The 24,887-nt window shown below is 41.3% G+C and overlaps 3 protein-coding genes across 3 annotated transcripts; 1 reads left to right on the top strand and 2 right to left on the bottom strand.

Annotated features, from left to right (window-relative positions):
- The first annotated feature begins 4,933 nt into the window (after nt 1–4,933).
- Nucleotides 4,934–10,002, top strand: LOC143850642 (wall-associated receptor kinase 2-like). Its single transcript, XM_077359864.1, has 3 exons — nt 4,934–5,867; nt 5,981–6,145; nt 8,628–10,002. Exons 1-3 carry the CDS (start codon nt 4,982–4,984, stop codon nt 9,809–9,811), a joined length of 2,235 nt encoding a protein of 744 aa, XP_077215979.1. The 5' UTR covers nt 4,934–4,981; the 3' UTR covers nt 9,812–10,002.
- Nucleotides 9,921–16,705, bottom strand: LOC143850689 (chlorophyll a-b binding protein 7, chloroplastic-like). Its single transcript, XM_077359913.1, has 5 exons — nt 16,488–16,705; nt 16,198–16,364; nt 12,832–12,978; nt 12,232–12,364; nt 9,921–10,393 (listed from the first exon to the last, which is right to left on the bottom strand). The coding sequence occupies exons 1-5, from the start codon at nt 16,614–16,616 to the stop codon at nt 10,307–10,309; spliced, it is 663 nt and encodes a 220-aa protein (XP_077216028.1). The 5' UTR covers nt 16,617–16,705; the 3' UTR covers nt 9,921–10,306.
- A 3,621-nt stretch (nt 16,706–20,326) lies between these two features.
- Nucleotides 20,327–22,774, bottom strand: LOC143865077 (uncharacterized). Its single transcript, XM_077375779.1, has 3 exons — nt 22,031–22,774; nt 21,256–21,412; nt 20,327–20,802 (listed from the first exon to the last, which is right to left on the bottom strand). The coding sequence occupies exons 1-3, from the start codon at nt 22,772–22,774 to the stop codon at nt 20,327–20,329; spliced, it is 1,377 nt and encodes a 458-aa protein (XP_077231894.1).
- Nucleotides 22,775–24,887: the final 2,113 nt, after the last annotated feature.

The raw sequence follows: 24,887 nt of genomic DNA, 5'->3' as shown, positions 1-24,887 counted from the left end.
AAAAAACTAAAAGGGAAAAATACAGTTACAAGCCCTCAACTTTCTGACTCATTCAACGATAACCCTGTAGTTTCAAACTCATCAACGACATCCCCTGACTTTTCAATGTGTATAAGGTAGACCCCCTCTTTTGAAACACTATCAATGCTAATTAAGATCTTGTCTCTAGTCGGTCGACTACATAACCTTTTCTAGTCCGCCGACCAAAACACAGTGGACTCACATTGTTTGGATGATCCAAATCATTCATTTGATGGGCTCTGGCATTGATAGGGTGTTCCCAAAATATCAGCTCTATAAGATCATCCTAACCCTTCGATTTGTGGACGGACTGTCAATTGAGGAAGTCTACCTTATACACATTGAAAAGTTAGGGGGTGTCGTTGATGAGTTTGAAACTACAGGATTATCGTTGAATGTGTCTGAAAGTTGTAGGGGTGTAACTGTATTTTTTCAAACTAAATATATAAGAAATCGTGGGTCGTGCCGTGCCAGCACATCGTGGGCCGCAGGCCAGATCGACTAAGATCATTGGGTCTTGCCTGTCACTCTGTCACGGCCAACTACTGTAATTAATGGGCCGTGTAAGATAGGGCCCACGTCTTACCAGGCCAGGGCTTCCCTCAATTGCCACTTTGACATTATTACAGTATGCAATCTCAATAGGGCTTGAGAAAGCCCATCTCATTGTGCCACCATCGTCCCATGGATGACCACCTACTCAAGCCAGCCCTGGGATGTATTCATTTTTTTTCAAACTTCATTGTACCTAAAGCTTAGGCTACAGTCCTAACAAGAGATCTTTTAGAAAGTCAGTTCTTTGCACTTTTAACTTGTATCAGGCATGGGCCCACCCGAGGCCAGGTTGTGTATTTGGTTGGCACCCCATTGGCGCCACTAATTCATTACAGATATGGACCATATGGTGAAGATAAACACACCCAAAAAAAATATTGAACACGGGTCATAGTTATAGATTTTAGAAACCAACCCTCGCAAGGAAGGAAGATGCCTCACGGGTCTGAAATTCACAGCATAACTTTCTTCAAACCAATAATACGAGGTCTTGGTCATTGTTAGAGCCAGTCATGGCTGCTTTTGGATCGCTATAGATGCATGACTGACTATTTAAAAAATATCTATCCCAGAGACTTCCTAATGTTTGGGGAATGCTAGCGCCACTAGCATAGATGGAGAAAAATGTGGTAACATTGGTGTTCACGATGCGATTGTGGTGGGGCATTGCCATTAAATTCATGTGTCTAGAATTCGTAACATATATAACTTTCTTCTCTGATGTCTCTTTCATTTTGTACCAGGCCGTGCAATCTCAATAGGGCTTGAGAAAGCCCATCTCATTGTGCCACCATCATCCCATGGATGACCACCAACTCGAGCCAGCCCTGGTATGTATTCATTTTTTTTCAAACTTCATTGTACCTAAAGCTTAGGCTACAGTCCTAACAAGAGATCTTTTAGAAAGTCAGTTCTTTGCACTTTTAACTTGTATCAGACATGGGCCCACCCGAGGCCAGGTTGTGTATTTGGTTGGCACCCGATTGGCGCCACTAATTCATTAGACAGATATGGACCATATGGTGAAGATAAACACACCCAAAAAAAAAAAAAAAACAAAATATTGAACACGGGTCATAGTTATAGATTTTAGAAACCAACCCTCGCAAGGAAGGAAGATGCCTCACGGGTCTGAAATTCAAAGCACTACTTTCTTGAAACCAATAATACGAGGTCTTGGTCATTGTTAGAGCTAGTCATTGCTGCTTTTCGATCGCTATTGATGCATGACTGACTATTGTAAAAAAATCTATCCCAGAGACTTCCTAATGTTTGGCACCCCATTGGCGCCACTAGCATAGATGGAGAAAAATGTGGTAACATTGGTGTTCACGATGCGATTGTGGTGGAGCATTGCCATTAAATTCATGTGTCTAGAATTCCTAACATATATAACTTTCTTCTCTGATGTCTCTTTCATTTTGTCTAGCCAGTTGCTGTAATGTATACAGTCCACACGTAAGAGGAGAATTTTCTCACTACTGATAAGGGTGTGTTTATCAAATTAAATGGGTAGTTGGAAATACACGTTATTAATATTGGTGATACTTCTCTTTTCTTGAAAAGGGTAAATGGTGCGGGATTTTAAACCAATAGGTAAAGGGGAAGAGAGGGGAATTCTTGGGATTTTAACCAACGTTATGGAGAAAAAGGTTCTGACATTGGTGTTTATGATGCGATTGTGGTGGGACCCTTGCCATGAATTTTTCCTCCCCGGCCGCTGCGCAAAGGTAATTAACATGCCACCGTGTCGTGTTTATCCAATGCGTGTTACTCTTGAATCCTTGCTTGACATTTTCTTTCTTTGTTGAAGTGTAGAAAGAGATGAAATCCCTCATAAACTCACTCTTTTATATATATATATATATATATATATATATATATATATATAGAGGAAAGTGTTGGTGAGCTTAAGCTCACCAAACTTATGATGAGCTTAAGCGCCGAATCACATTGGGGCCTACTTTGTTAGAATGATCCAAAGCATTCATTTGAAAGGCCCTTACATAGATTGGGTGTGTACCAAAAATCAGCTCCATAGGATCATCCTAACCCATCCATTTGTGGAGGTCAAAATGGACAGACATTATTTGTCCACAAATCTGCCCATTTTTGTCCTCCACAAATGGAGGGGTTAGGATGATCTTATGGAGCTGATTTTTGGTGCACACCCTATCTATGATAGGGCCTTACAAATGAATGGTTTGGATCACCACAGAAAATGTGGGACTCATGTGATTGGTGAGCTTAAGCGCACCATAAGTTTCATCCAAACCATTCATTTGTAAGGGCCTATCATAGATAGGGTGTGTACCAAAAATCAGCTCCATAGGATCATCCTAACCCCTCCATTTGTGGAGGACAAAAATGGGCAGATTTGTGGACAAATACTGTCTGTCCATTTTGTCCTCCACAAATGGAGAGGTAAGGATGATCCTATGGAGCTGATTTTTGGTACACACCCTATCTATGATAAGGACTTTCAAATGAATGCTTTGGATCGTCCTAACAAAGGGGCCCCCATGTGATTGGGCGCTTAAGCTCACCATAAGTTTGGTGAGCTTAAGAGCACCAACAGTTTCCTTTATATATATATATATATATATATATATATATATATATATATATATATATATATATATGAGGAAACTGTTGGTGAGCTTAAGCTCACCAAACTTTTGGTGAGCTAGCTTGCCCAATCACATGGGTCCCACATTTTGGGGAGTGATCGAAACCATTCATTTTAAAGGCCTTATCATAGATAGGGGGTGTACCAAAAATCAGCTCCATAGGATCATCCTAACCCCTCCATTTGTGGAGGACAAAAATGGACAGACACAAATCTGCCCATTTTTGTCCTCCACAAATGAAGGGGTTAGGATGATCCTATGGAGCTGATTTTTGGTACACCCCCTATCTATCATAAGGCCTTTAAAATGAATGGTTTGGATCATCCTAACAAAGTGGCCCCCCATGTGATTGGGCAAGCTAGCTCACCAAAAGTTTGGTGAGCTTAAGCTCACCAACAGTTTCCTCTATATATATATATATATATATATATATATATATATATAGAGGAAACTTAGCTACACATACGAGTAGCTAACTTAGCTATACCGATTGCTTAAAATACAGTGGGCCCCACATTGTTTGGGTGATGCAAACCATTCATTTGATGGGCCCTCACATAGATAGGGTGTGCCCAAAAAATGAGCTCCATAGGATCATCCCAACCCTATGATTTGTGGAGGAAAAAATGGACGTGTAAAAACGTTCACAAATCTGTCCATTTTTGCCTCCACAGTTTGAAGTGTTGAGATCATCCAATAGAGCTGATTTTTTGGGCACACCCTATCAATGTGAGGTCCTATCAAATGAATGGTTTGGATCACCCAAATAATGTGGGCCCACTGTATTTTAAGCCGTCGGTGTAGCTAAGTTAGCTACACGTATGTGTAGCTTCACTTATATATATATATATATATATATATATATATATATATAGAGAGAGAGAGAGAGAGAGAGAGAGAGAGAACTGTTGGTGAGCTTAAGCACACCAAACCTATGATGCGCTTAAGCTCCCCAATCACATGGGGGCCCACTTTGTTAGGTGATCCAAAGCATTCATATTAAAGGCCTTATGATAGATAGGGGGTGTACCAAAAATCAGCTCCATAGGATCATCCTAACCCCTCCATTTGTGGAGGACAAAAATGGACAGACTATCCATGTAAGGGACTTTAAAATGAATGCTTTGGATCACCTAACAAAGTGGGCCCCCATGTGATTGGGGCGCTTAAGCTCACCATAAGTATGGTGAGCTTAAGCGCACCAACAGTTTCCTCACACACACACACATATATATATATATATATATATATATATATATATATATATATATATATATATATATATATAGAGAATAGAGTTCCTAAGGTGTCACCTCATATAGCTTATATGAGGTGGCGCTCACAAAACATAAGGGGCCCACATTTTTGGGGTGATCAAAACCACTCATTTGAAAGGCCCTTAGATGGATATGGTGCCTACAAAAAATCAGGTCCACAGGATCATCCTAACCCTTCCATTTGTGGAGGTTAAAAATAGGCAAATTTATGGAGGTTTATACCCATCCATTTCAACCTCCACAAATGGACGGGTTAGGATGATCCTATGAAGTTCATTTTTTGGGCACACCCTATCTATGTGAGGGCCTATCAAATGAATGCTTTGGATCATCCAAACAAAGTAGGCCCCTTATGTTTTTAAGCGCCACCTCATATAAGCTATATGAGGTGACACCTTAGGAACTCTATTCTCATATATATATATATATATATAAGCCGGGCTTCTTTCTTGTTATTTAATCAAAGAGGAGATTTTAGAAGGTAGAAAAACAAAAGAAATGGTATTTCATGTGTTGCTTCAGCTATTGTTGCTAACAACAGCATTAGCAACTTCTATAGGAAAACCTGGCTGTACAGATAGATGCGGTCATGTCGCCATTCCTTACCCTTTTGGCATCGGAGATGATCCCAACTGTGTCGTTGAAGGCTTGCAAATAAACTGCAATACATCCTTCAACCCTCCAAGGCCTTTCCTTGGTAACTTTGAGGTTCTTGAAATTTGTTTAGAAGGGCAAATACGCATTGCTGGTTTGATGGTATGGGACTGTTACTCAGAGTTGGGCCCAAGGCGCAATGAATCCCAATTTAATTCTACATGGATCCGCAATGGATCTGGTAAGAAGTTTACTAGTTTAGAAGGATCATTTTACACATTTTCTGATACACGAAACAGTTTCACTGCCATTGGTTGTGATACCATCGCCTACATCGGTGGAGGCGACAATACTACAGATTTCAGTACTGGATGTGCCTCAATTTGCCCAAGCGAAGAGAGTTTGAACAACGGGTCATGCAAAGGTGTTGGCTGTTGCCAAGCCGCCGTCCCAAAGGGTCGCAAGTTCTTTGAATTCTCCCTTCAAAGTCTCAGCGAACGCACCGAGAGTTTCAGCCTATGTAGCTATGCCTTTATAGTTGAAAAGGCTCACTTCGAATTCTCCACTCCACTTCTATCCGTTCAAAACTTCACAGATGAAGTTACAAAAAAATACCCAATGGTACTAGACTGGGCGGTAGGGAAAGAAACGTGTGAACAAGCCCGGAGAAACCCTTTTAGTTATAATTGTGGTTTGAAAAGTAACTGTATCAATTCGGACAGCGGTGGGTTTAATTGCGATTGCCCTCCGGGCTTCAAAGGGAACGCTTACCTTCCAGGTGATTGTCAAGGTACTCCTCTCTCTCTCTCTACTCATCTCCCTCTCTCTCTCTCTCTCTCTCTCTCTCTCTCTCTCTCTCTCTCTCTCTGACGAAAGCTGTAATTGCTTGTGATGGCGTTGTAGATGTTAATGACTGCGTTCCAAATCCCTGCAAAAGAGGGGATTGCGAGAATAAGAAAGATGGATCTGGTTATATTTGTAGCTGCCCAAAGGGCAAACATGGCGATTATGGGATAGATGGAGATGGTTGCATTGCCAACGTATTTCCAACCATCCAAGTTGTTATAGGTAATCCTTTCTTAATCTCCTTCCTAATCGCACTTACTCTTCAAATAAAATGCTTCAATATAATTCAAGGTTGAGGCCCATTTCTGTATTTTTTAGAAAAGTATGAAGGTTTTGCTAGGGACCATCCCAAACGTGGCTGCTTTCACATGCAATAGCCAGCTGGGAAATGAATTTCTGCGATGGTCCCTAGAAAATCCCAAATATAAATTTCCACCGATTTGTTAGTGTATCTTCCCTCTCTCTTTGTTTAGAATTTTCTTCGTTTTGACCAAAATTTAGCTCATTGGGAATTGTAACATTCAATGAAAACATCTTGTATAAAGAGACTGTGTAAGAGGGGTTCCAACAGACCCACCTTTGTCTTCGTCATGATCAGTTTAAATCCTTAATGGGGATCCTTTTCGGAGTGCTTTTCAGATCCTAATTTCGGAGCCTATGTCACAATCCATTTTGAATTGTGTTACCAATCTGAGGGTCCCTGGTCTTACCTACTTTGTACACAATTGGAAAAATAAAATGTCATTTTTCGTTTTGAGGGTCCTCCACTCCTGCTATTGATCCTACCTATGATAGGTTGGAACAAGAGGATGCCCTAGTCCGTACACTACTTTGGCAGAGCATCTCATATTGCTAGTCCCTTGATGCTTCTTCCAACATTGAAGCATGTCTGAGATCAGACTACCCTTCTTTATTCTGGTGTGGCCAACATCAACCGTATCTGTTCCATGTACTCTGAGTAGTTACGATTTTGCCGTGGAGATATGTCTATCTCTGCTCACTATAGTCAATTCGTAGCCCACTCATATATATAGAAAAACTGTTTCTGCTCTCAAGTGCAGAAAAATCATATGGGCTCACATTTTTGGGTGATCCAAAGCATTCATTTGGAAGGCCCTTCCATAGATAGGGTGTGTACCAAAAATCAGATCCATAGGATCATCATAACCCGTGGCATGTACTGTTTTCGTGTTGAAATAAAATATGTTACACGAACACATATTGCGAATGGTACACAGGGGTGCAAGATCATGTCGGGTTGAAGCCAACCTGAAACTCTTAACCGTCAATCCGAACCCTCCCTGACTCTCAACCCAATGAAGGCTTACCCGACCCAACCCGAAAAATTAATTTCACAACCCGAACCCAACCCGATTTCCTGATTCGGGTGGGGTTAAGTCGGGTTGGTTCAGTTATTTTTTAAATGTCTAGTTTTGATGCTGATCGGGTCAACCCGAACACGACCTGACTCAGGCTTCACTTCCTCAACCCAAACTTGACCGAACTCAAACACAACCCGACGAGTGATTTTTTTCGGGTTGAATCCGACCCGAGTTGCACCCCTAAATTGGTACGAGCTTAATTGTCTGTTATTATATTTAATTGGCTGCTGAGAGCTTTTTGTGAATTGTAATAGCCTTTTACAGCCGTTTAGATAGTAAAGGCAAGGCATGTTTGGCTCTTTATCAAAACATTTTAGTGCGGATATCAATAGCCTAGGACAAGGTAAGTTTGCATATATTATCAAAACATGGTTGTGCTGATATCACTTCCCTGCATATTTATATATAGGCTGCTGATATTGGCACAACTGTGCTGGGTGAAATCACCTTGTCTTTCCATTCTTAATTGGCTTCTGAGAGCTTTTTGGGAATTGTGTTGACCTTTGACAATCGGCTAAATAATGGAAAGGGAAATGATTCTTGCACTCCAGTGTTTTGATAAACATGCGCTCCACTTGTTTGTCGTGTAGTATTTAAAGGGATGTCTGAGGATATTACGGTTCTCAAAAAGCTCTTAAAACTCTTTAAATTCTACATGACAAACAAGTGAGCGCATGTTTATCAAAACATTGGAGCGCATAAATCATTTCCCTAATGGAAAACATGGTGATTTCACCCCATTATCAAAGCATGGCAGTGCCGATATCATTAACATATACACACATAAATGGTATGTACATATGTATGTATATATTTCATATAAATTAGACTCTACACGTGAAATACAAAGTATTTTGTTAGTCAAGACTGTTTAGCCAATTAAAGCCATTCATCTTTTCAATAGAGAAGACCCACCTCGTAGCTAAATTTGTTTTCCCAAATTACTTCATGAGGTGACACCTCTCTTGAAAAAGATGGGCTGGGAAATTATTTTGCCAAATTGCCTATACAATCCCATGTTATTCGGATGATGAGGATTGTTTCTCACACTCACTTAGTGCAGCACTTCTCTCTTGAAAAATATGGGCTGGGAAATTGCTTTGCCAAATTGCCTATACAATCCCACATGTTATTTGGATAATGAGGATTGTTTTTCACTCACTTAGTACACATATTACAATAGATGAGATCCTTCTTTGTGTCCTTTTGGAGATTTAGAAATGGAGCTCAACCGCTTCACATTGGTGGGAAACAGATGGGACCATTTCAATTCCGATAAGGAGAATATTTCAACAACTTACTCTTCTCCTGTGTTGATGTAGGTGTATGTGTTAGCCTTTTGTTTCTACTGGTTAGTAGTTCTTGGTTATATTGGGGAATAAAGAAAAGAAGGCTCATCAAACTGAAAGAGAAATTCTTCCAACAAAATGGAGGTATGCTATTACAACAAAGAATTTCTACCAATGAAAATGTTACGGAGACCGCCAAGATCTTTACTGAAGAGGAGCTCAGAAGGGCAACTGACAATTATGACCAAAGCAGAATCATTGGTCGAGGGGGTTCTGGTACAGTTTACAAAGGCATTTTATCAGACCATAGAATAGTTGCCATTAAGAAGTCTAGAGTAGCCGATGGAATCCAAATCAACCAGTTTATAAATGAGATTTCCATTCTTCTACAGATCAATCATAGGAATGTGGTGAAGTTGTTGGGTTGTTGCTTAGAGACTCAAGTTCCGTTACTTGTTTATGAATTCGTCTCCAATGAAACCCTCTCCCACCATGTCCATGATGAGGGATATATATCATCCATTTCATGGGAAAATCGTTTGAGAATAGCTGCTGAAGCTGCAAGTGCTCTTGCTTATCTGCACTCTGCAGCTTCCTTTCCAATCATTCATAGAGATGTGAAATCTACCAATATACTACTAGATGAAAATTACACAGCAAAAGTGTCTGATTTTGGAGCTTCGAAATTGGTTCCTTTGGATTATACTCAAATAACCACGTTAGTGCAAGGGACCCTGGGGTACTTGGATCCAGAATACTTTCAAACAAGTCAATTAACTGAGAAGAGTGATGTCTATAGCTTTGGAGTGGTTCTTCTGGAGCTCTTAACAGGGGAGAAGCCCGTTTCTACCAAGCGGTCCGAGGAAGGCATAAATCTTTCTATGTATTTCATTTCATCAATGAAAGAAAACCGTCTCTTTCAAATCTTGGAGAAACGAATTGTGGATGAAGGAGGAAGAGAGCAACTATATGCAGTTGCTAATATTGCAGAAAGGTGCCTGAGAATGAGAGGAGCAGAAAGGCCGACAATGAGAGAGGTGGTTGCGGAGCTCGATCAGTTAAGAAGGCCAGATGTGCACCCGTGGGTTGCACTGAATCTTGAAGAGAGCAAATATTTGCTTGATGAACCATCAGGACGCTACAACAGCAGTCAAGGTGATGCGAAAGATAGTTTGAAAGGCCAAAACATCTTATTGGAGTCAGATATCGGGTGGTGATTGCTCAGCTCGCTTTTAAGATCATCATCTTTTTATTGTTAATTTGTTAGCAAAAGGATTAATGTTTACCAAAACAGAATGGTCTTTCTATTGTAAGTACAGATACAAATGAGCTGTAAATTCATGTGTAATCTCTTTTTCACTGTTTTTTTACAATTCACATGCCTGGATTAGGGCACTGGATTCATGCAGACTCAACATGTTATCTGAGAGATTTTGAATACCGTCGAACTATCCTTTTCTTAGGACTCTCCAAGCTCTCCTATGGGTAATCTAGTTATTATTTCTTTACCTCTCAATCATTAGTAATCTTCTTTATTTTTTTGCAAATAGGTCCATCCCCTCTTTGTCATTTTTTTTTTGTCTTGTCAGTATTTTTTGTTATATAGAACTTTTTTTGTTGTAACACAAAATTTTTATTGTAACCCTAATCTTTTAACCAGACATTTTCAAAAATCGACTTCTGTTGCAACCCTAAATTTTAGAAGGAAAAATTCATAAACTCTTTTTTACAGGGACCTTTACTCCTTGGCTTCTGGCGATGTGAAACCCAGGAATGCCGAGGTAGTCGAGAGTATCACCCTGATTACAAAAGAAAATTGCTCAGTCAGTAATAATACTCTTCACTTGCAACTGTTTAACCAAGCAGCAGATCTTAGTCAATTCTTCATTAGAAGTGACCAAATATGACAATAATTTTATATAACAATATCAATGAGTATTGATAGCTAAAGTTGATAAATTCATGAAAGTAAACAGTAAGGATAGTCAGAACTATATTGAAATGGAACTTGGGTTGCAACTGCTAAAAAATCTTACGGAGAAGCCGTAACAATAAAATCTAGAACAAAACTCGGCATTTCACATGCCCTCATCACTGGATTCATCGAGGCTAGCGGTTTACATCTTGGAAGTTCTTGTTCTGTGGAGATCCATCAACCCCTAGTTCAATCATTAAACCAAGCTCAACTAATGAGATAGTAGGTGAGTTGGCGGAGAGTGGATGTTTAAAAGGCATCTTGTATTAGGGGACGAAGTTCCCCTATGATTATTGAATGGGCTTCCTGATTCCTCTTTCCTTGTTCTGTTTTTTGTACTGACTCTGCGGGGAAACCCTTTTCTATGGCAATTCATCTTGCCTTGTGTGATTGTATAAGCATCTCCAAGCAATGTAAAGTACAGTTTCACGAGCAATGAGTTTGAACTTTTAACAATTACCTATTAACCATCCAGAACATTATCTATTCTGAATCACTGAAATCAGAACCCATGCATTGGATTGTCACAATGGCAGACAATAAATGGAAGTTGGTGCATGAGTGAAATTAAAGTCCTAACCTAACAAAATGCTGAAAAGTGCAGTTTGCAATGGCAGTTGGGGCTAGTTTTCCATCACTAACCCTTCAAAGGAATATTATCAGCTATGTGCTCTACCTTAGGCATTAACTGAACCTACCGCCTTACAGAGAAGGGGCAAAACACTTCATGTGCACTTTGAACATGTTTTTTTTTTTTGGGAATGTTACGCTTTGAACATGTCCATGCAATTTTCACACAATGAGATTGAAACCGGAGTTTTTGTGGCTCCAACTTCGGTGGTTCTTTAGAAAGCTCTCCACCATAACAGAACATTCAACATACCACGGCTTACATTATATCCTAGCACTCGATATTGGGTGCTACCACCACGGTAACATTTAAGGTGAGGGAGGGAAAGAGATATGCAATTATAATTACATATTCCGTTATATTATATATTAAATTTTGTAGCTAGCCATCTATAAGAGCCTATGCAACTAATATAAACATTTATATTGGTTAAATTTACAAATATGATGTCATAAATTAATCTATAGATGGGCCGTGAAGGTTGTGGATACGCTGGAAAATAGTAATTAAGAAAAGCATGACTAAGACGTCATTTCAAGCATTGGAAATTGACAAACTATATCAGTGGGTCATTTTCGTTTAATAATGACAATAGAAGATGCTTCATCAGAAACAGTACACCTGAAACCAACCAGTTATTCAAGGTTATACATTGACAACCAACAAACTTTAAGGATGTCAGTCAAATCCCTCTTGATTGGAGAAATTAGAGAAGAGAATCGAAAAAAATCAAGAAGGGCTAAGGCACACCACGGAATCTTTGAGGAAGAAGGGTTTCAAGTTAGAACTCACACTTGTCTCCCACCCACCCACTACTTTCCATAGCCTCCCCCCAACAGATGAAATATGCCAAGTGATTTTACTTTTGGAAGAAAATAATGAGTGAAGGATTTCAAGTTGGAATGCACTGTCCTTAAAGCATCATTAGATCACACAAATAGATGTAAATGAAACCACTATTGAGTAATATATTAAAGTTTAATTGAAAATTTTCCCAGGTTCATAAATTATCATGCCGCATAGATATTTGCCTTAAGCTTTGCATAGCCAACTCGCCACCACACAGGTTCGACAAAGTGCACAATGCCAAAGTGGTCTAACAATTCTGGAATAAGAACACCAAGTGATGCAAGCATAGCCCAACGAGCATGAAGTATTTCAAAGCTGCAGGGAGGTAACAGAACTTAGAATTTTCGTCTTGGAATATTGAAAACTTCAATGTTGGGTTTGGCAAGTCTATGGGCATCTTGAAATTGTTTTGTCAATGAATTTCATACAAGCATAATTATTTCAGGTTGATCTGATCAGTAGAGATGGTCAAATTGGTTCCTATCTCCATATCAGTTATAAGGTTCAGTGCCAACTGCCTTTTCGATGGTGATGAGAAGGATGTAATATGTTCAACGTGTTAGTGGGTAATTAAAGATGAACAAAAAATAGGGAAGTGATATTTACGCCCCTTTTGATCACCAGGGACACCCACGGTCAGTGTATCAATGATGAAAGGGGGGCTAATGTACTTGATGTCAGAAAAATCAGTGGGTTTGATTGCCCCTGTAGACTGGCGTTGGGTGTCCCTAGTGATCTAAAGGGGCGTAAATATCACTTCCCTAATAGCATAGTTTACGTACTTGAAATATTTCTGGAAGGCAACAGGATCCTTGCTCAGGCCTGCGAGATCAAAGCCGTAATCACCAGGAAATTCTCCAGTGAGGTACGCAGGATACTCGTAAGGGATAGGACCAAGCCAGAGAGGGCGCTCCTTTCGATACCAAAAACTGAACAATGGTTAAGTGTTATGTCATTAAATGTAACAAAAAAAATAAGTTACTCAGATAATATCCAAATATTCATTTAATTTTTAAGACTTTAGAGATGCACATTCTGCTCTTTCAGTTTCGTACATGTAGGTGTGGCAGAAAGCAGAGTTTAACATTCAGAACAGTTATGGTGCTTTCTCAAATAGTTCGTTGGTTATAACTATCAGGAATGAAGTTGACTTGGCAATACACCAATCTTTTTTCTTATTTTGATAAAAAATTATGAAATAGGGTAATTGAAAGCCAATCACATGAAAGCCTCATGTGTAGGGAAGCAAACAATAGCACCAATATTAGCAAATATGGGGTTGAATACAAAACTTTTAATTCTTTACTGTCTTGGCTGCTCCTCTCCTTGGAGATGTAGTTTTTTTATTGTGGGTGTGCGGTTGCAGGGAAGCAGGAGAGGGGAAGTGTTCATGCTTTAACTTTGCTTGTAATTTATTTATTTGGGCAAAGAAATGAATAAATAAAAGTATTATAACAAAGTAGGACCAAAAGCACGGCAAACCATAGGAAGGATTGTGTAGAGACACATCTAAAAGCAAAGACAAAAAGAATGTCTGGTATTTGGATTATCATGATGAATCAACCCTACTGATTTCAAGGCTCATCATGCATCTGATAATTGAGAATGCCGAGACACAGCTCAAAAAACCAGTTGACAAACATGCCCTAAACAGAAGGGGACTAACCAGTTAAGTTACCAACCTCTCCAGAAGCTTAAGCTGTTGGAGAGAGGCGTTATTTATCTTTTATACTTTAACACTCCCCCGCACGTGTGGCCCACTTGGCAAACACGTGACACATGTGGTCCCACTTTGGGCCGACCATCGCATGTGGATTTTTGCTACCCGGGAAGTTTGAACTCGAGACCTTTGGCTCTGATACCATGTTAACTTACCAACTTCTCCAGAAGCTTAAGCTGTTGGAGAGAGGCGTTATTTATCTTTTATACTTTAGTTTAACATAACCTTATATCTTGTCAAAACTGGAGAACACTAAAAGATCCCTAATTCACGACCTTTGAAGTAGTGGCACGTTCATGATCCAAATGATTCAAAGGTCGCTCATTGATGCTTCTAATGTTGGTTTGGGTGCATTACTCTATCAAAAAGGTCGCTCATTGCTTATTAAAGTGAGAAGTTTAGTTGTGCCAAATTACACTATTCCACAAATGACGAGTTTAACGCCGTGGTGCAAACTCTACGACATTGGAGCCACTATTTGATTGAAAGAGACTTTGTCTATTATTTCAATCATGAATCCTTGAATATTAGTAATAGCCTATAAAGCATAGCTCAAGACATGCAAAGTAGGCTGATTATTTACAAGAGTTCACTTTCATATTGAAGCACAAATTGAGCGTTCAAGATGGTTTCCTATTTAAAGAAAATCAATTGTGTTAAAATACTCTACAGGTCAAAATCATCCAAGAGCTGCATGGGGAAGGACACTTTGGGAGAGATAAGACTATACAACTTATAGCCACAGAATCATTTGGGCCATCTATTCACAAGGAAGTGTTTTGATTTGTTGAATGATGCCATGCGTGCTCAACCTCGAAGAGAATCACAAATAATCCCAGACTTTATACGTCGTTATTTATGCCAGAAGCTCGATGGACAGATAAGAGTATAGATTTTGTCTTGAGTCATACAAGAACACAAAGAGGTATGGATTCGGCATTTTTAGTAGTTGATCGATTTTCAACGATGAGGCATCTTATAGCTTCTCAGAAGACAATAGATGCATCACATATCACTTCTTTATACTTCCATGAGATTGTTCACCTAAACGATGTGTCAAGTTCCATTACTTCAACTTTTGGCTAAGTCTTTGAAAACTTTTTTGCACCAGACTCTCATTTGGTAGCACTTGTCATCCACATATCGATGGGAAAAAGGATGTTGTGAATTGAAGCCTTGGTCATTTTCTTTGTAGCCTTCTTGGGAGCAATCCTAAGAATTCAAGAATAATGCTTTATTCGAAGCCAAATTTGCATTCATTAGGTCTACAAACAGATTATGGAAATTCAATCCATCTGAGGTGGCATTCGAATTTAATTCTAAATCTGCCTTGATCTTGCTCTGGTACCAAACATGAAGCGTGTATATTGTAATACAAAAATGTTGATGCTAAACCTCATAAGATTGATTCTCACGTGAAAAATCATGTGGACAAACATCGCCAGAAAGTAGTGTTTGATGTGGGAGATTTTGCTTGGGTCATCCTCAATAAAGATTGTTCCCTGAGTGCTTAATGTAGTGAACTCAGTCCGTGGAAGATTGATCCTTATGAAGTACTTGAAAAGATCAACATCAATGCCAACCGATTGAACCTTCCAAGCCATAATCTTACTCTTGATGTGTTGAACGTCAAGCACCTAGCTCCTTATCATGGAGATTCAACGAAAGAATAAGAGTTGAACTTGAGGACGAGTTCTCCTCTCAACCTAGAGAGAATGATGCAGATCAGGTGGGACATGATTACATAGAGGTTCTGAATCATGCTAAGAATAAACCCATCAATGGTTTAAGAAGAAACGCATGTTTTACCATGTTGAAGACGCAATCCACCGATTGAAACTCCAATCCATCAATTGTGGTGTTTAGTAGTAAATTGACTGATCTGGAAATCAATTGAAGGATGTTCGAAATAATAGCTATGAAAGTTATCTCTAGCATTTTTTATTTTGAATATATTTCTTTTCCAAGACAAGTTATTGTTGGATTATGGTTCTTTTTGCATCTAAATGCTGCTATTATAAATGAATGCACGAATTAGGATTTTTTTTTTTTTTTGGGGGGGGGGGGTTGGGGGCGCTGGCTGGCTTTGTTATGATTATTGAGTTTTTAATCTAATTTTAAATAAAAGTTGAGGGAGACACCCTCTTCTCTTCTTGAGTTCTTGTGTTTCCTGTATACAAATCCTAATATATTTTTAATCTAATGAATTATGCCAAACGCCTAAATGGGTGCCTGATCATAAAGGCAATAATTGATTTCAAAATTTGAATTATGGGGTGTGTAAACAAAAGGCAATGTAAATTCCCACATTTTCCAAAACCCAGAACCCCTAAACCAATCCCCATTCAAGAAACAAAGAAGACCCAAGAAATATAAAAGAAAAAAAAATTCAAATCAAACAATCAACACTGAAAAACCCTCAACTTGCCTCTCTTCTCTAGCACTTTCTGCCAACGCCTTGAACTTGGATGAATCCTCCATGGCAACCTTCTTGGTGCTCTGTAACCTCTTCTGTAGGGCCTCTCCAATGGAACTGTTGGCAATGGCTTTCACGGCAGTGAAAGGAATCGCAGAGAATATTAGAACCCCAGCAAGCTACAACAAGAGTCCGAGATTGAAATCAAAATCGAGAGAGAGAGAGAGAGAGAGAGAGAGAGAGAGAGAGAGAGAGAACAAAACCCTTTCAAATAGGGAAGAAGAAGCAGATAGAAAGCAGACCTCTTGCCATGAGGCTTTACAAACAGGATACGGGGGTTTGGGATTTAAATAGCGAGTTCGAGGCCTTGAGTTAAAAACCCTTGAAGCCATTCCTTTGAAAGAATAAGGGGGTGGTAAGACGAGAGCCATGTCTCTCTTACATGGAGGATGGAGCTTTAGATCATGGATAAAAAAGGGCAAGTCGAGGAATTTATATTCATTTATCTTTAACCACTCAAAATCTTTTTGGAGCAACTAAAATCCAGGATCCCTTTAATTAAGAGTAAGTCCTTCACTAAATTCCAAATTAAGAACTCTCTTCAGGTTCAACCAATGATAAATAAGAGGAATGATAGATACAAGGGCGCCCTTGCGTAAAGAGACAGAAAAGGGCTCTTGATTGGATCCACGTCATTAAAGTGCAACCCAATTTACTTTCTCATCTGTTTTTTGAAAGGTTACCAAAAATGATGTGGATCCAATCAAGAGCCCTTCTCCTTCTCCGCCTCCTTATGCAAGGGCCCCCTTGCAAGTATCATGTCCTCAATAAATAAATTCGTTAACAAATTTTTTTGTCTCTATCAATGCTGGAAATAAGATAAATAAATCTAATAATGTCCAAACCAAGTAAATCCTCACTCATCATCCCATTTCCCATTCCGCGTATCTATATCTATTCCCCGTAATCTGAAAAAATGACATTTAAGGAATGAGCTAATACTCATTGTGTGGACAAGCGTCCTATAACAGATGGATCAAGTATGCAATTTAACATAAGCAAACAACTTTGATAGTCATAGTCATTTCGCAAAACATATAATGCAAGAGAAATTCATCACCACTATAAAATTCCATGAGTTCTCATATAACGACAACCATGATCAATTGAATTTCGTTCAATTAATCCGTTACGGATCTCTCATCCACGATCATAAATCTGAAATATTTACTTATGACATGTTTCTTAGATTCTGCAGCCTATACTAGGTATTTCTTCCCTAGGGTTCCCAAAGTTCTTTTGCAGATTTATCATACAATTTATTATTTAAAGCATTTACAATGTGTTCCACTGCATATGTGTTCATCCTTTTTCCATTTATTAGAAACATGAGATCTAGCATGTTCATTTTCCTCTACATTATTAATAAATACAGATAGCACATATTCAAGTTTAGAGTTGTAAGTAAAAACCTGAGTTTCTATTGCCATCTCATAAAATCTGATCCATCAAACTTTTCAGGTCTTCCGGCATGAGTCGAAGACATGATTGGATAATCCAAAATGTCTCTTTATAAAAATCAGTATACTTGTCTCAAGATTGTTGTTACGGAATACTAGGGGATTTTAGATTGTACCTTTGAAGAATCTGATTTTGATAACATTGTAGTAATAGATCTACAAAATAACAGCAAAACAATGAAGAATAAACTTATCAGTGAATTGAGGCATGAATCTTAATTCGCTGTCCTCGAGACCAGTATCGCCCCCACATATGAAGAGTCGTGGTGCAAATTGGGTTTTCCAAAATATCTCTTATGGATTCAACAACTCCGCTCTAGGGGATATGCAGTCACGCTGCCTGGATGCCTAGCGATCACGCTTTATGCAGCCTTGATGAGAGAAGAAAACGATCCAAAACTTTGCAAAATAATAAGAACTAGAAGGTAGAAGAATAGAGACAATAGAGAGAAATATGTTTATGTTCGTGTGCATCTCTCAACACGGAACAACACCATAAAAAGACTTACAAAAGTCGCGTCCTTAATCCCTTAGTTAAAGGACACATTAAGGAAACAATTTTGAATGTTGCCCAACAGGAAGAAAGGATAAAGCTGCACTTATTGGGCGGTTTTAAAACCAAAACGATGCAAGTTAATATCGCCGATAACTTCGAAATTATTCACTAATAATAAAGGTGAAGTTATTCACCAAGGACGACAAAGTTGTTCACTAAGAATGGCGTAGTTATTCACCAAGAGCGGCGAAGTTATGCACCAATAACCTCGAAGTTAAGGGAGAATTTACATGGGCAGTAACAAAATAAAAAATAAAATTTAGAGGAAAAACTTCGAGCCATATGTGAGGTTGGCCGGGCCATGCCGGGCGGTACGCATGTGTGGTATAGCCAACAGCCCATCGGGTCCACTCGGCCACTCATGTGCTTAGGTCCCCTTTTCCTCTTCTCATTCACAAAGCAAATGAAGTGAAAACTAATATATACCCATGAACCATTCCTCCACTTTCGAATGTGGGACTAAATGTCTCCACAAAGCACAAAAAGAGAATGGAGGGAAATTAAAGTTTTTCTTTGAAAATGCTACAAAAGCTTAAAGTGGACAAACTAAAAGACAAAAGACATAAATTCAAAATTGGTAAATAAGTCTAGTGGCCAGTGAGACCATCAAAATGGGTAAATAAGTCAACATTTGCTAGGTCCCGGAAAGCCATTTCCCTGCTGAAATTTGCATGAGAGAACAGCGAAATATGCTCTTAATCATTTAATTCATCTGACATGGCTGTGCTCACCTGCAAAAGTCAGCCGCGAACTGGCTTTGCCCAAAATGGCCTAGCAAATCCCTTTTTTAATGATGCGTAATATGTGGTGTTTTCTTGTAGCTATTACAGTTTTAGAAATGTTGGTCAATGGCTTCCAAGGTCGCCTCCAAATAGGGTCTGGTTGGGTTTGGGTTGAGTCGGGTTGGGTTCACGTTCATCTAGGGCCAAACAAAAAAAATATAAGGAAAAAACATAATCCTAAGAAAATTATGAAAAAAATTAGAGGACGGAGCTCGGGTTCGGGTTGGATTGCCAAGGCCTCAACCCTAACCCAACCCTAAATTAAATCGGCTTGTCTTTTCCCAACCCTAACCCGAGCCAAAATCAGATTGAACCCGTCAGGTTCGAGTTGAGCCCGGCCCAAGTTGCAACCCTTCTTATGATCCCTTTTACAAATAAGATTAAATAATTCCAGTTCAAATAAGGATTAATTTTTGTGGTATCCAAACGGAACAAGGACCTGTTTTCAGATTGCAAGAAAAACATATCCGATGGAGCATAGTAAATTGAAGGTCTCTCTAGGTAAAAATTGAACAAAGTTGGTGCAAGCTATATATCTCTTTTCGTGTGCAAATAAAGTAGGACATTTTGGCAATATTTTTCCTTTCAAAACTTCTCCAAAAAATTCTCACAAACCAAACAGGGCATAAGTAGGTTTACACGTTTTCTATAAAAAAAAAAAGATTTTTTTGGGGGAAAAACTCCCATTGAAAATGCATTTATCATTTTTTTTTTTGAGAAAACGATTTCTACACACAAGTGGAGATAAGTTATCTACACACTAGCTTAAAATGCAGTGGGGTCCCACATTGTTTAGGTGATCTAAAGCATTCATTTGATGGGCCCTCACAATAGAATTTGCCCGACACTCTGATTAATGAAATCATTTTTGTCCTATTCTGTTTTCTTTGTCTCTAGTAAGCTTTAACTGTTAACTGAGTGACTTGTTCGGCTTGCCCTTTAGTTTTTGATAACCTGGGACCAAGGCTGTTGCTCAACTGGGTTTCCAGTGAGTACCCAAGTTTAAGAACTGGGTTTCTAGTGAGTACCCAAGTTTTGTGAACTGGGTTTCCAGTGAGTACCCAAGTTTAAGAACTGGGTTTCCAGTGAGTACCCAAGTTTAAGAACTGGGTTTCCAGTGAGTACCCAAGTTTTGTGAACTGGGTTTCCAGTGAGTACCCAAGTTTTGTGAACTGGGTTTCCAATGAGTAAGGGTGAAACTGAGTCTGCAAAAAAAACATTATTTATTCATAATAACAAATTTACAAATTTACAAAGTCACCTTTTTACACCGGACATTTCGACTATTGATAATATCTCCTGAGATTTCCGGAGTTCCATGCGTGGGGTAATAAGTACTCCTCCAGCGTCTCTAGCTTGTAGCTTCCTGGGCGGATAACTTCTTTCACCCGATACGGCCCTTCCCAAGTTGGGGAGAGTTTTCCGACTTTCGTCGGTTGGGAGACCGTTGCCTTTCTCAGGACCAAATCCCCTGTCCTGAATTCTCTGGGACGAATTTTGGAGTTGTGATAATTGGATACCCTCTGCTTGTAAGCAGCGACCCGGATTCGAGATTCTTCCCGGATCTCTTCTAGCAAGTCGAGATTGGCGCGGAGCCCGTCGCTGTTAAGCTGCTCGTTGAAGCTGGTGATTCTGGGAGACGGAGCGCCTATATCGACTGGTATCACAGCCTCAGTACCAAAGGAGAGGTTGAACGGCGATTCACCAGTTGTCGTACGAGGAGTAGTGCGGTATGCCCATAGAACGTGATAGAGCTCATCTGCCCATCGACCAGCTTTTTCATCCAGTCTCTTCTTTATCCCCTGAAGCAGGATTCTGTTAGTCACTTCCGTCTGCCCATTGGTCTGGGGGTGAGCCACCGAAGTGAACCTCTGCTCAATTTTCAGATCGGAGCAGAACTTCTTAAAGTTCCGGCAGTCAAACTGTTTGCCGTTATCTGTTATCAAGGCACGGGGAATCCCAAATCGGCAAACTACTGATTTCCAGAAGAAGTTCTGCACATTTTGCTCTGTGATCTGTGCTAGAGGTTCTGCCTCCACCTACTTAGTGAAATAGTCGATCGCCACTACCACGAACATGCGCTTTCTAGAGGCCGGTGGGAAAGGGCCCAGGATGTCCATCCCCCATACTGCGAAGGGGAGTGGACTAATAATTGGAGTCATTGCTACGGCGGGCTGGTGGATGGTGGGAGAGAACTTCTGACACCTCTCACACCTTTTAACCAGATCCAGTGCATCCTGCCTGATAGTAGGCCAATACAGTCCTCTGAGCAGCACCTTTATCGCCAGAGCTTTGCCCCCCAGATGTTCTCCGCAAATTCCTTCATGAGTCTCCTGTAGTGCATACGCGGCATCGTTCGGCCTCAGACACTTCAGATATGGGAGAGTATATGACCTTTTGTATAGATTGTCGTCACTGAGGGAGAATCGGGCAGCTCTCTGTATCACCTTACGAGCTTCCTTCTTATCCTCCGGGAGTCTAGCATCGCGCAGATAACCCATGATCTCATCCATCCAGCACGGCTCATCTTCCACCTGCATGACTTCCATGGCTTTACTGTCGATGCTGGACCTTTGTAGGAACTCCATGTGTATGCTTCCGAGAGTAATATATCCAGAGGCAGCCAGTTTTGACAGCACATCGGCTTTGGCATTTTCTGTTCTTGGTACTCTGATGACCTCGAAACTTGCAAACCGGCTGGAAAGTTGGCGAACCTTGGCGAGGTACTTAATCATACGCTCGTCTCGAGCTTCGTAGACCCCTTGGATCTGGTTTGCTACCAGCTGTGAGTCGCAGTATGCTTTTAATTTCTCGGCGCCGGTCTGAATTGCTAGGCTCATTCCGGCAAGGAGGGCTTCATATTCTGCCTCATTGTTGGATGCACGGAATCCGAATCTCAGGGCGTAATCCGCAGTGAACTCGTCAGGCCCAGTGAGGATGAGGCCGGCTCCACAGCCATTTTTATTTGAAGATCCGTCGACATATACTTCCCAAGTCGGTGTGCTGGTTATGGCGTCCTGCTCGGCTGACGGTGGCCTAATTTCTGTCTGAATTTCCTCTGCTATACATTCTTCAGGAGCTGCTCTCTCTGCAACTGGGAGCTGTACTGCTTCAGGATCAACGAGCTGTTGGGGGATGGTGCACTCAGCCACGAAGTCTGCCAGTACTTGAGCTTTGATGGCTGGCCTAGGCACGTATCGAATATCGAACTCGCTTAGCTCCATGGCCCATTTCACAAGTCGCCCGGAGATATCTGGTCGATGGAGTACCTGCCGGAGTGGCTGATCAGTCAAGACTTTTATGGTATGGGCTTGAAAGTAAGGCCTTAACTTTCTGGCCGCCATTACCAGCGCGTAAGGCAATTTCTCAACCCGCTGGTACCTCGCTTCTGCATTGTGAAGAACCTTGTTGACATAATAGATAGGTTTTTGCTGGCGATGTTCCTCACGGACGAGAACAGCTGCCAGAGCCGTAGAGCTAATGGAGAGATACAGAAATAGCTCCTCGCCCGGCTCCGGCTTTGTTAGTAGTGGTGGGGAGGACAGGTACTTCTTCAATCCTTCGAATGCAGTTTGGCATTCCTCCGTCCAGGGCGCGGCCTTGAGTCCTTTGACCGCGCTAAAGAAGGGCAAGCACCTTTCTGCTGATTTCGAGATAAAGCGTCCCAGTGCGGCTATCATTCCCGTGAGCCGCTGGACTTCTCTAATAGTTTTTGGAACAGTGAGCTCCATCACAGCTTTGATCTTCTCCGGGTTTGCTTCTATCCCTCGCTGGCTTACCATGAATCCTAAGAACTTCCCTGAACTGACACCAAAGGTGCACTTGGTGGGATTAAGTTTCATGCTATGCTTTTTCAGGACCTGAAACGTTTCCCTGAGATCAGATACATGATCCTGCGCACTGCGACTCTTGACCAACATATCGTCCACATAAACTTCCATGTTGCGGCCGATCTGGTGCTGAAAGAGTCGGTTCACTAGCCTTTGGTAAGTAGCTTCGGCGTTTTTGAGGCCAAAGGGCATAACGCGGTAGCAGTAAGTCCCTTGATCTGTGACGAAGGAGGTCTTTGGTATATCCGATTCATACATCCTGATCTGGTTGTATCCGGAGAAGGCGTCCATGAAGCTCAACAATTCGTGACCCGCCGTGGCGTCAATGAGCTGGTCGATCTTCGGGAGTGGATAGCTGTCCTTAGGACAAGCTTTATTCAGGTCGGTGAAGTCGACACAGGTTCTCCATTTTCCATTTGCCTTCTTGACTAGGACTACATTTGCCAACCAGTCCGGATACCGAATCTCGCGAATGAAGTCAGCTTTTAAAAGCCTCTCCACTTCTTCTTTTATTGCCTGTCGTCTTTCAAAAGCAAAATGTCTCCTCTTCTGCTTGACCGGTCTACAGGTCGAATCGACGCCGAGTCGGTGGGTGCTGATCTCTGGGTCAATGCCTGGCATATCAGCAGGAACCCATGCAAAAATATCTGCATTCTCTTGGAGAAACTCAGCAAGCTGATGCTGAATACTACTGCTGAGAGAGGAACCGATCAGAGCCACCTTCTCATTGTCTTCTGGGCATAGCGGGATGGAGATGAGATCTTCAGCGGGTTGGTTCCCCCTGAGTTCGTCCCTTACATCAAGTAGTTCAATTGGCAGTGATTCCACTGCATTTTTGCCTTTGAGTGCCGTTGCGTAGCACTCCCTGGATTGAGGCTGATCTCCTCGGACTTCGCCCACGCCATTGGGCGTTATGAACTTCATTTTCTGATGGTAAGCCGAGGCCACTGCACGGATCAGGTTCTGGCCAAGCCGTCCCAGGATAGCATTATAGACCGAGGTGGCCTTTACTACCAGGAAATTGACCATGGCGAAGGCTTGACAAGGTGGGTCTCCGACAAGAACGGGGAGCTCAATCTGCCTCACCACCTTTACGACCTCTCCGGAGAAGCCAAATAGATCCGAGTTCGCCGGCTTCAGACGGTCGTCGCCTATCATCATTTTCTCGAAGGTATGGTAGTATAAAATGTCCGCTGAGCTCCCATTGTCCACGAGAATTTTCTTTACCTCCCAGTTGGCAACGAGCATGGTTAAAACCAGTGCATCGTCTTGGGGTAGGATAAGGTTGTCCAGATCTGCATCCGAGAAGGAGATCTCATTCTCCGTTCTCGTCTTTTTGCTGGTTGTGTGCACGACGTTAACCCGTCGCGCATATGCTTTGCGGGCAGCAGAGGATGTGCCCCCGGCGGCTGGTCCACCCATTATTGTACCGATGACCCCCCTTGGCTGAGATCGAGATGCCTCCTGCTGCGTACTGGGCGGCTGAGGAGTTTTGTTACGAGCAGGGGGCGGCTGTGATCTTCGAGGACTGCGGCCTCGGGGGCTCTTCTCTCTTCGTTCTTGCTTGCGGCCGTCGGTTCGAATATACTTTTTCAAATAACCGCGGCCAATCAGCTGCTCAATTTCCTCTTTGAGCTGCCAACACTCATCCGTGTCGTGGCCGTGGTCCTTGTGGAAGCGACAATATTTTGAGGGATCTCTTCTGTTTCCTTTGGAGATCATTCTCGCAGGCCACTTCACGAATTCCTCTTCGCTGATGGCAGCCAATATATGTTTTCTGGAAGTGTTGAGGGGTGTGAAGTTCTCTCCTCTTTTTTGCGGAAGCGGAGACTTCTCTCTCCGGGGAGGTTTATCCTCCCTGCGTTGCTTAGGGAGATTCTTCTCTTCAGAGGTTATCCTCCGATTTGAATTGAGGGCGGCCAGTGTTTCCTCCACCGTTATGTACTCCTCTGCACCGGCCATGAGATCCGCCAGTGAGTGCGGATTTTGTCGCGCTACAGCCCGACGGAAGTCG

Source organism: Tasmannia lanceolata, unplaced genomic scaffold (genome assembly GCF_043159265.1).
Source record: "Tasmannia lanceolata isolate RefF3 unplaced genomic scaffold, GAP_Taslan_0.1 ptg000003l, whole genome shotgun sequence".
In the NCBI taxonomy this organism is placed as follows: domain Eukaryota; kingdom Viridiplantae; phylum Streptophyta; class Magnoliopsida; order Canellales; family Winteraceae; genus Tasmannia; species Tasmannia lanceolata.
The sequence above is the reverse complement of the archived record's forward strand: the minus strand, read 5'-3'. Positions and strand labels throughout refer to the sequence as shown.